The sequence below is a fragment of the Pseudophryne corroboree genome, chromosome 11 (assembly GCF_028390025.1).
Source record: "Pseudophryne corroboree isolate aPseCor3 chromosome 11, aPseCor3.hap2, whole genome shotgun sequence".
Taxonomy (NCBI): domain Eukaryota; kingdom Metazoa; phylum Chordata; class Amphibia; order Anura; family Myobatrachidae; genus Pseudophryne; species Pseudophryne corroboree.
In genome coordinates this window covers 65,817,157-65,831,149 of record NC_086454.1, presented here as the reverse complement: position 1 = coordinate 65,831,149, position 13,993 = coordinate 65,817,157, and the positions used below count along the sequence as shown (strand labels likewise).

At 45.2% G+C, this 13,993-nt stretch overlaps 1 protein-coding gene across 6 annotated transcripts in view; it reads right to left on the bottom strand.

The window, feature by feature from the left end:
* The window catches only part of VWCE (von Willebrand factor C and EGF domains), a 188,689-nt gene that overhangs the window by 41,085 nt on the left and 133,611 nt on the right, over positions 1-13,993 (bottom strand). For all 6 annotated transcript variants that reach the window (XM_063944373.1, XM_063944368.1, XM_063944369.1 and 3 more), the window contains 7 exons: positions 13,848-13,933; positions 13,535-13,652; positions 10,871-10,956; positions 10,539-10,635; positions 7,138-7,220; positions 5,146-5,236; positions 4,981-5,063 (listed from right to left, as the gene is read on the bottom strand). In XM_063944373.1, coding sequence (XP_063800443.1) covers positions 4,981-5,063; positions 5,146-5,236; positions 7,138-7,220; positions 10,539-10,635; positions 10,871-10,956; positions 13,535-13,652; positions 13,848-13,933 — 644 coding nt within the window. The remainder of the gene's footprint in view (positions 1-4,980; positions 5,064-5,145; positions 5,237-7,137; positions 7,221-10,538; positions 10,636-10,870; positions 10,957-13,534; positions 13,653-13,847; positions 13,934-13,993) is intronic.

Sequence of the window (13,993 nt, the reverse complement as noted above, 5' to 3'; positions counted from 1 at the left end):
GTCTGCATACCAAGTTTACCTGTGCAATAATAATTTCCTACAATAAATCTCATACTGTATTCACGGGTGGTCTTCAGTATGCCGACTGTCGGGATCCCGGCGCCGGAATCCTGACAGCCAGCATACCAACACTTTTTCTCCCTCGTGGGGGTCCACGACCCCCCTGGAGGGAGAATAAAATAGCATGGCGCGCGTGGCGTGCGTAGCGTGGCGCGCGTGGCGTGCGTAGCGCGCCACCGTGCCGGCAGCGTGGCGAGTGCAGCGAGCCTGCAAGGGGCTCATTTGCGCTCACCACGCTGTCGGTATGCCGGCGGTCAGTATGCCGGTGGTCGGGCTCCCGGCGCCGGTATGCTGGTCGCCGGGAGCCCGGCCGCTGGCATACCATACTACACCCGTATTCACTGCTACAATTCTGTAACTTGTGATTTAATCAGCACCCAGGGTGTCACAAAGAGAGCACACTCAGCGCTGTGCTGCCGGGCGCTCTCTTACTTCTCCAGCTATCTCCTAGCTCACCAATGTTCCCATGCTGACGTCGGCGGCTCTCCGTCATTTCTTCATCCTGCGCTGTTTGGTGTCCCACGTGGGGCCGGCGCCGGGCACTGTTATCTTGGTGCTGGTTCCTTGTCCTTTGATGCACCAATTTATTGACACTTGAAGCAGCATCAGCAGAGCACAGCCAATTGGCTGAGACCCAGGGGTATAAAGATCCTTCTGTAGCATTCCTCAGTGCTTTGTTGTACATATCTGCTCAGACCAACGCTGAGTATTTCTCTAGCAACACTTTCAGCTGTTAGACCCCAGAGCGCTTTCCATCTCTAGCAATCACTGACTCCCACAGTGTTCCTGCATAGCTGCTACTACAACATCCCAGTGCTCCTGCTTATCTGGTACTATAGCATCCCAGCAATCCTGCACAGTTGGTACAGCAATTTCCCAGATCTCCTGCTTATCTGGAACTGCATATCCCAGTGCTGTAGCATACTGTATCTGGTGCAGCATCAATCCAGACTATCTGCCTATCTGGTACTGCAATATCCTAGTGTTCCTGCTTATCTGGAACTGCATAATCCCAGTAATTCTACATAGTTGGCACTGCAATATCCAAGTGCTCCATTTTATCTGTAACTGCATAAATCCCAGTAATTCTGTATAACTGGTCCTGCTCCGCACACCAGCTTCACAGTCCTGTGGCCAGTACTCTACATTCTGGTTATCATGAACAGTAGATCCTGCCATCCAGTTATTCAATATAACTGGGTCTGCCTAGTTTCCCAGCACAACCTTCACCTCAGTCCTGGTCTTCACTCTTCTGTTTCCGACTCTGCATGAAGAAATCCTACATCAGGCCACCCAGTTCCCTGCCTAAGCTCCCACACTCCACCTCCACAGCAACTCCTAGTCCGGATTCACAAATCAGACCAAGCCTGACCCAGGGAGTTTATGGTACTTCCCAATTGGAGGTGCATTGTCCCAGTCGACTATTATGTTGGTATGCAGACATGACTGGTACCTGTCTCTACAACATGCAGAAGGAGGAGTTAATAGGTTACTCTGCAATGTTCCTACACTGATCGTGCTCTTGGATAAACTCACACAGCCCAATAAAAAATTATTTCAGAATACATTTCAAACTACTTAGCCTCACCTACAATCCCTTCAACCATATACATATACCTCAAATCTCATCCTGAAATATTCTCCTTCTGATAGCTACCTCAGACATGCATTTCATCCATAGCCAGATTAAGGGGGGAGCACAGGGCATACTATACCCCGATCCCCGCTCTGTCATTTGCTCTCATACATTACCAGATTTTTATTCCAAACAGCCAGATCTGGCAGATAATCTGCCAGATAATTGTGCAGTATATTCCCAGTTTAACAGTAGATCACAAATGCTGCACTTTGTAGTACAAATAAATAATGTTTAGATGCCTAGCTAGGTATTCATTTGGGATAGGCTTGCTGCAGCTGAGCTCCGTCTCACTCGGGCTTTAAAGGTTTTTGTCCCATGATTTATCCCCTATCATACCTACCTCATTTCTTGGCCTTAGTGCTGAGCTCTCTTCCTGGATCCAGATTTATGTCCTTGAGGTATACATGCTGTTTTGAAATCACCATTCTCAGTTTTCCAGTTTTCCCTGTCTTCCACCAGCCAACTATAAGAATCCTTTAGCTAAGTTGTCTTCGAGTGGCTTGTTTCTTACACATTAGCCCCCACTCTTCAAATCTGCTGATTGCTGCCTCTCCAGGATTGAACCCACTTGTCACACAGTGGCTTCTAATGTTACTGACATGATTAGATGCAATGGACCTCCAGGCGTTAGATGAGCTATGATGTCATCAATCCCCACTCCCACATTTGCAAAATTTGTGGGTCTGCAGGGAGGGGTGGGGTTAAAATGACATGATTCACGCAGTATTTAGCTATGTGTATGACTGTGTGTGCGACAGTATTTATGTATGTGTATAAGTATATGACAGTATGTATGAATGTGTGAGACTGTATGTGTGTAACCGTATATATGTATATATGTATATGACTATGTATGTGACAGCACAAATATATATATATATATATATATATATATATATATATATGTTTGTGTGTGTGTGTGACAGTATATATATATATATATGTGTGTGTGCGTGCGTGTGACAGTATATATATATATATATATATATATATATATATATGTGTGTGTGTGTGTGTGTGTGTGTGACAGTATATGTATATATATATATATATATATATATATATGTGTGTGTGTGCGTGTGACAGTATATATATATATATATATATATGTGTGTGTGCGTGCGTGTGACAGTATATATATATATATATATATATGTGTGTGTGTGTGTGTGTGTGACAGTATATGTATATATATATATATATATATATATGTGTGTGTGTGCGTGTGACAGTATATATATATATATATATATATATATATATGTGTGTGTGTGTGTGTGTCAGTATGTGACAGTATATACGAATGTGTGTATATGTATGGATATGTGTGTTTGTGACTGACTGTATGTATATATGTATGTATGTATGGGCTGCAGTGTCTCTCAGGGAGGAATAGTAGGGCAGGAACACCCTCTCCTGCTATGCAACGAGGCAGGGGGCAGGCCAGCAGCTGGAGAAGGAACGACAGCCCTCAGTTTACAGGCTAATCATAACAAACGCGGGTCATTTTCTGCGATTAGCATGCTCTCCTAGAGCCAGCTCTTCCTCTGCTGTAAACGGGTCCCGGGTCACATCGACCCAGCTTACCCCCTTATACTGTCCTGCGACCTGGGCCCTTCCTGGAACCAACCCTGCAAGCTGGCTGGGTTAACCATTTTCCACTGAGCCAGAATCCGGGTTAACCCGGCAATAAACCAGGTTATTACGGCAGTAGAAAAGGGGTATTACTTTTCAGTTCTTCAATATTCATCCATCATTTTTCCTTTGCAAGTTAGTGATGGTTAATTCCATTTAGACCACAGATGCCACTGCTTAAATAATTTAAGCCCAGCTGTTGTCATTATAATGTGCACAGGATGCATGGGGCGAGGTACTTTTTAAAAAAAAAATAATCCTACATACAAAATACAATTATCTGAAAATGCCATCTGGTGGCATAAAAATATAATGCAGGGAATGGTCTACTTTGGGAAGCACGCTTTACACCAGAGATTCCCAAACTCCGCCATTATAGTCCAGCTTTTCAGGCTATCCATGCTTGAGCAAAGGTGACTTAATTAGTACCTCAGTCAATCTGATTTAACCATATGGGCTCATGTATTTAAATGCAGCTGCGAGGCTAATCTTCCTCGCCAGACGTTCTTCGTCTGCTGATCCGCTCTGTCAGTCCCTCCACTGGTTACCGGTATTCTACCGTGTCAAATATAAAATACTTTTACTTACATACAAGGCTATTACCCAAACTGCACCATCATACATCTCCTCACTCATCTCAAAATATCTCCCTACCAGACCCCTCCGCTCTGCACAAGATCTGCGTCTCTCATCCAGATGTATTACCTGTTCCCACTCAAAATTACAGGACTTTACCCGGGCTTCACCCACTCTGTGGAATGCCCTCCCACGCACAATAAGACTCTCCACTAGTCTCCAAACCTTTAAACGTTCCCTGAAAACTCATCTCTTCAGACAAGCCTACCAAATTCCTGACCCACACACATAACCTTCAATGCTTCCCTATCCAGTTACATTCCCTCTGCACAGTCCCCATAACCTCACATTTTGTCTTCCAACATTGCTGGGTGATCATATCATACAACCCACTAAGAACCTAGCAATCTGAGGAACATTATGTAACAGGTTACATCTATCCTTGTGTATCAATACCTATTTCCCTATAGATTGTAAGCTTGCGAGCAGGGCCTTCCTACCGCTATGTCTGTCTTTGCCCTGTTTTGTTCTATAACTGTTGTTCTAATTGTAAAGCGCAACGGAATATGCTGCGCTATATAAGAAACTGCTAATAAATAAATAAATGTATGGATAGTCTTAAAACCTGGACTGTAATGAGTCTGGGAACCTCTGCTTTACACATTGCTTTGTGTTCCCTTAAGCATCAGCCCGCTGAAGGTTAGAACACAATTTGATGTGGTACATACATGTAGCATGACCTCAAAGTACGATCAATTAAAGGGGGTGGTGAGTTGGATGCAGTGAAAGCATCAGATACAAACATTCAATGTTTTCTTTTTGCTCATGCATCCGAGACACACTACGCATGTGTCCCTCTAAGTACTGCCAGGGGATGCAGATTGCAGATCAGAGTTATATGGAGATCCATGCAATTTTGATGAGTATTTCTGGGTGGTAACTGGAGTTGTCTGACAAACAGACGGGGATCAGATGTGAAGTTTGTATTAGAACACCCACATTCTGTAGCCAAAGTCTGAAAGGTTTTAGATTGTAGAGTACTGTACATCATTATGTGCGACAGAGCTCACCTGGCAGGTACACTGTGTGCAGGGCTCACTTTCCAGGGAAAACGTCTGTCTGTTTAACACTTTCCTCCCATCGTATGTGCAGTCTGCAATGACACAAACATTCTTATGTTAGGAGGCAACAGGGAATAAGGGTCAGAAAAGGAGCAGACTCAGACAAGGTCATACCTCGACACACAGGGCAACAATCTCCTTCATCATGGAACGGGTAGGTGCAGCTGGGAGCACATTCAACTGGAGAACAAGCTACTGTGCCCATCTAAAAAATAAATAAATCTTGTGTCTGGGTTATATAAAAATGCTGCCATCTTTTTTGTGGCAGGTGATTCTCACTTCTCACTGTGCAGACAATTCTGAGAGCTTTACACGCATACATATATCACAAAATGATATTCCTGAAGCCTCACACTAGCAGACTAGGATTGCACAATGTAATACATCTGTCTATATGTAATACATCTGTCTATTGCTTCAGCAAACTATGGGGCCAATTCGACCCTGGCGCTGATGTGCAAAAATCACTATGAAGCAATTTATGCACATCTGGGATCATGGAGGTGTGGGGTGTGGTGTCTCTGGACTGGCTGAGCTGGATGGCTTTAGTGTGGCATACCTTTACATTCTATTAACACTTTTCACTTATTAATTTTTTAACACTATTTCTCTATTTTAATTGCATTTCATTTTTGTATCTTCTCTATAGCTTCGGCTTCCTAAATACTATTTTATTAACACTATAGTTTTTCCACTGGTATGCTACGCTGGGCTTTCTGGCTTATACTGGTGTTTTGGGGTGCCACACCCTGTACCTAGATATAGCGCTAGGGACCCCAAATATACAGAGACGCCTTGATGCGGCTTTGGGGCTTAACCACACATTTGCATAAATATGTGTAACGAAGATCTCTGAATTCTATTTTTATGTGGGATTTATATCTGGTTACTGTTATCATTCAGGGTGCTGGGGGAAACAAAATGACTTTTTTTTTCTTGCTTAGGATTGCACAATGTAATACATCTGTCTATTGTTTCAGCAAACTATGGGGCCGATTCAGACCCTGACGCTGATGTGCAAAAATCACTATGAAGCAATTTATGCACATCTGCGTATGCCGATATGCACATATGCAAGGTCCTAAACTGCGTTCTCTTCAGAACGCAGCTTAAGACCTGGAGGGGGGGCAGGAACGTGGCGTCGACACCGCATTTTTGTAGTTGACGATGCTCAGTTTTAGGGGCGCGTTCCGGACAGAGCAGGCATATCTGGATTGTTTGCAGTCGGCCCGCAGCAGCTGCATGACGTCACAAGCAGCAGCTGCGACCATTAACATGGTGGGTAGCCATCTGCCTCTGCATCTAGGCTGTGCAGGCAGAGGGCTACTCTAAACATGCAAAAGCATCACCACCGCGCGATATTCTCACATGTTTGCGGGGGGGGGGGGGGGGCGGGCTGGATCTGGCATGTGGGGCGGACTTGCCCTGTGCTGGGCATCCCCCTGCATGTCAAAGAAATTGATCGTAGATGTGCGTTTTCTCACACATCTACAATCAGGTCTGACTTAGGCCCCATGGCTCATACTAACCTACTTTTGAAGTCTCATCTCCAGGAGAAGCCTAGAAAGCAGCTGCAGGTGGGCAATGCTGGGGGTGGGATCAGACTAGCCACGTCATTAGGACCCACCTCTCATTAAAAAGATGCTGTGAATCATATAACATTATTTGAATAGGGGGTGGGGTCAAAATAACACAACTACCATAGAATCACGTCATCTGTAGACCCATACCCCTCCTCACGGGCCACAGATTCCCATTATATTCTCCCCATTCTGTCCACTTCACCAGGAAGTGGATAGGGGGCTAGATGCATCATCGCTTGGAAAGTGATAAAATGGAGAGTGAAAAAGTACCAGCCAATCAGCTCCTAACTTCCATGTCACAGGCTGTGTTTGAAAAATGGCAGTTAGGAGCTGATTGGCTGGTACTTTTTTACTCTACATTTTATGACTTTCCAAGTGATGATGCATCTGGCTGAGGATGCGGATGATTATCCACTCTCTCTTCTGAGAGTGTGGAGAACCACCCCAAAACCCATCTGTCTCCCGCAGGTACCGGGAGAGTTGGCAAATATGCTATGGATATGGTCAAGTGCACATTCCTTACCAGGCAAATACAAGTGAGACAAGAGTCTGTAGAGGATGGAAAGCTTTCATTGTTCTTGAATGTCTTTCTTCCATAAGAGCAACCTGCAAAACAATCGGTTAGCCTAGTGGCACCCAGAAACATTTTTTCAATTATTTTTTTTAATACAAAATTATCTACTAATCTGAGGTGATTTAATATGTTATAGAGTTTACAGTCGTATGTCTCACAAATAAATTATACTAAGCAGGGGCGTACAGTATCTACACTTTGGCCAGGATGGCACTCACCAGGGGTGCCGGCCAAGGAGGGGGCACCACCCATCGGTGCCACCCTCAGCCACGGGGTGGAATCAAATAGTAGTGGCAGTATCTGGTGTGGTGCCCTGGGCAGTGCCTGGCCCTGAGACTTACATAGCAGCCACTGTTACTGGCACAGGTATCTGGCACCACACTGCACTACACCACTTGGTTGCCATGGGGTTGCCATAGATAACTTCTCCACTGGCTCACTTCTCCACTTTTATCACTGCTTAGTACATGTCCCCTTAAGCCTTGGGATGAGATAAAGGGGATGGAGATAAAGTATCAACCAACCAGCTCCTGTCATTTTCAAACACAGCTTGTAACATGACAGTTAGTAGCTGATTGGCTGGTACTTTATCTCTCTCCACTTTATGACTCCCAAAAGCTTAGTACATCTGCCCTTATATGCTGTGATCTGTGCCTGTATCCTTCAAAGGGCAGCTGGCAAACAACTTTGTGCTAAATATAACTAAAAAAGTAAATGCCTTCTAGGGGTCATTCCAGTTACAGTACCTGTGGGTGTAAGTAAGTGTGGCTATATGGCGCACTTACGGTACTGCTCTTACAGTACTCCATTAATCCGTGGCAAGATCAAGTCGAGAGGGAGGCAAGTTCGAATGCTGTTGCAATGACAACGCGACCTCTTGCGTGCAGAGGTGAGTTAATTGGAATGACCCCCTAGTGCTTAGGGGTGGTATTCATGTGATCGGCGGTCGGGAGACCGACAGTCACATGACCTCCTCCAGCATCCCGACTCCTCACTATCCCGATGGTCGGCATGCCGACCAACAGGGACTATTTCCACTCGTGGGTGTCCACGACACCCACAGAGTGGGAATAGAACCCGTGGCGACCGCAGGTTGCCACCAAGTCCGCAGCGTGGCGAGTGCAGCGAGCCCGCAAGGGGCTTGCTGCACTCGCCCCTCTCCACCGGAATCCCGGTGTCGGTATGCTGCCGGGATCCCGGCGTCGGTATGCTGACTGGCGGTCTCCTGACCGCCGGCAGCCATACTACACCCATGCTTAGGCATGCTTGGTTATGACACAGATACCAGCTAACATGAAATAAGTAAATAACTCGTTAATGCAATAGGCAGAATAACGGTTTATGGCTACAAAACTCTTTTTTATAAACGAGCACAATGAGAATTGGCCGTGATCATCCCTTCCCATCATAGACTTCCTAATGATACAACCTGTTCTAAAACAGATTAAGGGGGTCATTCCGAGTTGATCGCTCGCTAGCTAGTTTTAGCAGCTGTGCAAATGCAATGCCGCCGCCCACTGGGGAGTGTATTTTAGCTTAGCAGAAGTGCGAACGCTTGTGCAGCCGAGCTCTGCAAAAACAGTTTGTGCAGTTTCAGAGTAGCTCTGAACCTACTCAGCGCTTGCGATCACTTCAGCCTATTCGTGTCTGGATTTGAGATCATACACCCGCCCAGCGAACGCCCAACCATGCCTGCGTTTTTTCAGACATGCCCGCGTTTTTGCAAACACTCCCTGAAAACGGTCAGTTTACACCCAGTAACACCCCCTTCCTGTCAATCTTCTTGCGTCCGCCAGTGCGAAGTAAAACTTTGCTAGAACCTGAGCACAACCACAAAGAGCTTTGTACCCGTACGTCACACGTGTGCATTGCGTGGCATACGCATGCGCAGAAATGCAATTTTTTCACCTGGTCGCTGCGCTGCAAAATTGGCAGCGAGCGATCAACTCGGAAAGACCCCCTATATCTCATATGTCTTTTTTGTCAAAATATTCACATTACCTATACTCTCCTGAGTGAAATGTGATATATAAGCTGAGACGGTCTGTCCAATCTCTGACATGTACATTGGGAGCTTTGGCACGCGCCTCAGAAGATAACGGTTCCCACTACAGTGATAGGACTGGCCTTAGAGGATGGAGAAGGACCACTCTGCGGGTTCCAGGAATGTAGTTCATTTTCAGTCAGGACGAAGTGGGAAGGGGCAAGGCAGAAAGCGGGATTGAGGCATTGGGGAGATGGAACGAGGTGAGCCAGTATATTCCAGGTCCCTAACTATTACTTATGCTTATTCTAACTATTATCTGTAACTTTAAGGGAGAGATTTGTCAAAGCTTGGAGAGAGATAAAGTGGAGAAAGATAAAGTACAAACCAATTAGCTTCAATCTGCCATTTCACAGGCCGTGTTTGAAATATGATAGTTAAGAGCAGTGCTGCAAGTATGATGGTACGGGCTGGAACTGCGTACCGGTAAGAAATTGACAGCTGGTACGGAGTACCGCCAGCCCAACCACCTTGCATGCAGCCGCTGTGTGTCACAGGAGACCGAACTGAGCACTGATGGGTAGGAGAGGCGTGCACTGCACTCTACTGCCCACAGACACAGCAGCAGCGAGTTGCACTGCTGAGGGCATATGTGTATCTGGCACTATTTGGGTGCATATGTGTATCTGGCACTACTGGGGTGCATATGTGTATCTGGCACTATTGGGGGCATATGTGTATCTGGCACTGCACTACTGGGGGGCATATGTGTATCTAGTACTGCACTATTGAAGGCATATGTGTATCTGCCACTATTGGGGGCATATGTGTATCTGGCTCTACTGGGGGCATATGTGTATCTGGCTCTACTGGGGGCATATGTATATCTGGCACTGAACTACTGGGGGCATGTGTATCCGGCACTATTGGGGGGCATATGTATATCTGGCACTGCAACACTTGGGACATATGTGTATCTTGCTCCCCATATGTGTATCACATCCCCATTTTCATGGGCCATGCCCTGTGTGGCACGTGGGCAAACCCATTTTTTGGTGTGCACACCTTCGGCGTATGCACACAGTACCACTAAGAAATGTTTTATACTTGCGCCACTGGTTAGGAGCTAATTGGTTGGTATTTTATATCTCTCCACTTTCGCTCCAATCTTTGATAAATGTCCCCCAGTGTCATAACTGTATACCTTGCTAAATCTCTAACACGTCATAACAGAACACTGTCCTCACTTTTCAGTATCCTTAATATATAAGAAACCTGTCTAAGTTACCTCTCTAAAGTGTTTTTTTTTTTTTCCATCAGTAGGTCAAACAATGCCTTAAACCAGCCCCAATGACAATGCCATTACCTGCTGAGCAGTCAGGGCAACACTGTCCAGGCACTGGGATGGGGTGAGGGCAGGTCTCCACACAGTCTGTTTTTCTACACACAATGGAGCCGTCTGCCTAGATACGATCACAACAGGTATTATTACTTGCCAGGCAGCCATTATTAATGTCAACACAACTCTGCTACAAGACTGGTCTCTAAGATAGTCAATATCAGCACAGAGAATATATCAGTACTAGAAAATGTTTCTCTAATAAATGTTTGCATATACTGTACATTCAGATTGTTTTATTATCTCAAATAAAATCCAAGTGGCCACCAACGGATGAGTTGTTACAGATAATCATTTACCTGGCAAATGCAGATTGAACAGGGATCTCCTGGAGACCATATTTGACCAACTGGAATTTCAATTCCATTGTCATCAAAGGGGCATCCTGAATGGAGAGTATTCAAACAGTTTCATTACTTTAATTCCCTTATATTGTGTACTTTAGCATATAACCATGCCTTGCTTGTGCAACCGTTCTAAGAGCCTAATTCAAGGTTGGTTGCAAAAGCAAAATCTTCTTCTAATGGGCAAAACCATGTGCAGTGCAGGTGGGGCAGACAGGGCTGCCATCAGAAATGAAGGGCCCCGGGACTGACAAATGAGGCAGGGCCCCCCCACACACAAATGCTGCCCCATTCCCCCCGCATTCCCCAAAACTTAGATTTTGAGGGGGCCTGGGAGGCAGCAGTGAGGATCGGGACAGGGCCAGCTGCCTGTGCACCGGCAGGCAGCCACGGCACGGAGGAACAGAGCCGCAACACTATTATTACTACAGAGCCGGCCGTGAGCCAATCGGAGCTCATGGACTGGCAGACAATCAGGAGCTACCAAATAGCAGCTCCTGATTGGCTGCAGGTCCGTGAACTCCGATAGGCTTATGGCCGGCATTGTAGTTAGAAGAGTGCTGCGGCTCTGTCCCTCCAAGGCAGCTGCCGGTGCGCACTGCTGGCAGGCAGCTGCAATGGCCCCCGATCCCAACTGCAGCCACCCGGGACCCATCTCAGTCCGTGCCCGGGACTGAAGTCCCCACAGTACCCTCTTGATTGCGGGCCTGAGTGCAGATATAACATGTGCAGGGAGAGTAAAGGGCTGTATTCACGGCCTGATTTGGGGAGAGATGTGTGCTGAGCGAACCGCTCAGCACACATCTCTCCCCCCACTCAGCACAGCCCGTTGTGTACTGAGCGTGCGGGGGGAGATGGGGGGGCGCTCATTTCACCCAGCGGGTGAAGTGAGCGACCTGCTAGATTGAGCCTGCATGCAGGCCAATCTAGCACCAGCGATTGCAATGTGCAGGGACGCGCATCGCTATCGCTGTGGGGGTACACACGGAGAGATCACTGCTTAAAATCTAAGCAATCTAGTCAGATTGCTTAGATTTTAAGCAATCTGACTAGATTGGGTGGGGTGCGTTCAAACTGAAATCTAAATTGCAGTGTAAAAATAAAGCAGCCAGTATTTACTCTGCACAGAAACAATATAACCCACCCAAATCTAACTCTCTCTGCACGTTATATCTGCCTCCCCTGCAGTGCACATGGTTTTGCCCATTAGAGGAAGATTTTGCTTTTGCAATCAACCTTGAATTAGGCCCAAAGGCAGTTATCACAATCACTTAAACTAGACTGCAAAAAAAAAAAAAAAAATACAGCAAGTTATGTAGATGCAAACATCCCTTCAGTGGAACAGTGAAGACAATGCTTTTCATGGCCACAACCAATTCTCAAAACATGAAGACTAGCAATCCACTAGGATACAGCTACAGTTTGCCATTGACGCAATAACATAAACCCAAAAGGAGAGCAATAACAAAATAAAATGCACTATGTATAAAGGTAACTAAAAGCAGGAGGACAGCGGATTCTGAAACTGACCAGCTGGCTGAGGAGTAAGCTGTGTGACCCTGTGATTGGGGCTGCGTTCCAATAGAACTGGTGATTATAGCCTTCAGCCTTGTTAGGGTAGTGTTGTTTAATAAGCTCTTTGTGTAGTGTACCCCCTGATTTTTGTTACAGTACTTGTGTTATTTGTATCCTGTGTATTTCCCTATGAATGTATAAAATATAAAGTATATTTGTACTTTTACAATTGTTTTTTTAAGTGATTCTGAATCCATAGGGGTTCCAGGTGCCCTCAGCCAGCACATAAGGTTTCCTTTGGACAGATCAGCTAGTAACCCATTATCTTTCTTTATTTACTGTAATTGTAACAATGCAAATGGTAAAATTGTCCATTTAGAATATTACTTAGTGCACATTTGGGATGTAATTATTCTCTCCCAGCAAAGAATTGACTCTCTTTTTCTTTGTAATTCGTTGAAGTTTAAACAGTAGAATAGGGAGAAGTATCAAACCTTGGAGAGAGATAAAGAGAAGGGAGATAAAGTTTCAACCAATTAGACGCTTTTTCATTGGTACTTTAGCTATACTTTCCCACTTTATCTCTCTCCAAAGTTTGATTAATCTCCCCATAATTGTGACAAATTTCAAAAGACTATCCAAAGAACTATACTGAAGTTAAAGGCATTATTATTTATCACCATTATTTCCTGATATCTATTTCCCACTATCTATAACAGGGCTGGCCAAACCGGTCCTCAAGATCTACCAACAGTTCATGTTTTCCAGGCCTCCTGGAGATCTGTAGAATTGTCAGTTAGGAAAGAATGCAGCACATCTTAATTAGTAATGACTACACCTGTGCACCAGCTAGGTGGTTTGGAAAATGTGAACTGTTGGTAGATCTCGAAGACTGGTTTGGCCAGCTCTGATCTATAATATTTAATGAGATACTGACTGCAACAATCCATTGGTAACCCCACCTTATGGGTGGTGCAGCTAATCACACTATTCTAAAAAATAAAGTGTTGGTGCACAATGATGAAAATGCTGAACCCATGGCCGCTCACGCACTTCCTCTATAAAAAGTATCATTTTATCCGCCATTCATTTAGTGTAACCTACCTGTACTCTCCAGTGGATCCTGGCATTTGAAGCAACATTGTCCAGTCTCCAACACCCAGTCCTCTCTAGGACACTCTAGACTAGGACACGGGACAAATGAGCATTCTACTGCTCCATTCTAAGGATAGCAAGAAAGAGATCACAGTATAGAGCTCAGTTCTACAGCATAGACATACTGTATGTCATGGGTAGGTAGTGTTCTCTTCACAATTCTCAGTAAAAGATTTATACAAAGGTATTGACAATAAAGGGAAGGGCATAATATTTGCAAAAATTAACATTGACACTAAGAAATGAATGGAGCTATCCAGACCTGACACAAGCATGATGTGCATCCGTTTTCATCCCGGCTAAATTTGGCACCGTGGGGATAAATGCTTCCTTGGAATTCACAGCTATCTACATGGTCACAGAGATTGGTTGTCAGTAGAAGAAATCAATAAAGAGCTAAACAATCCA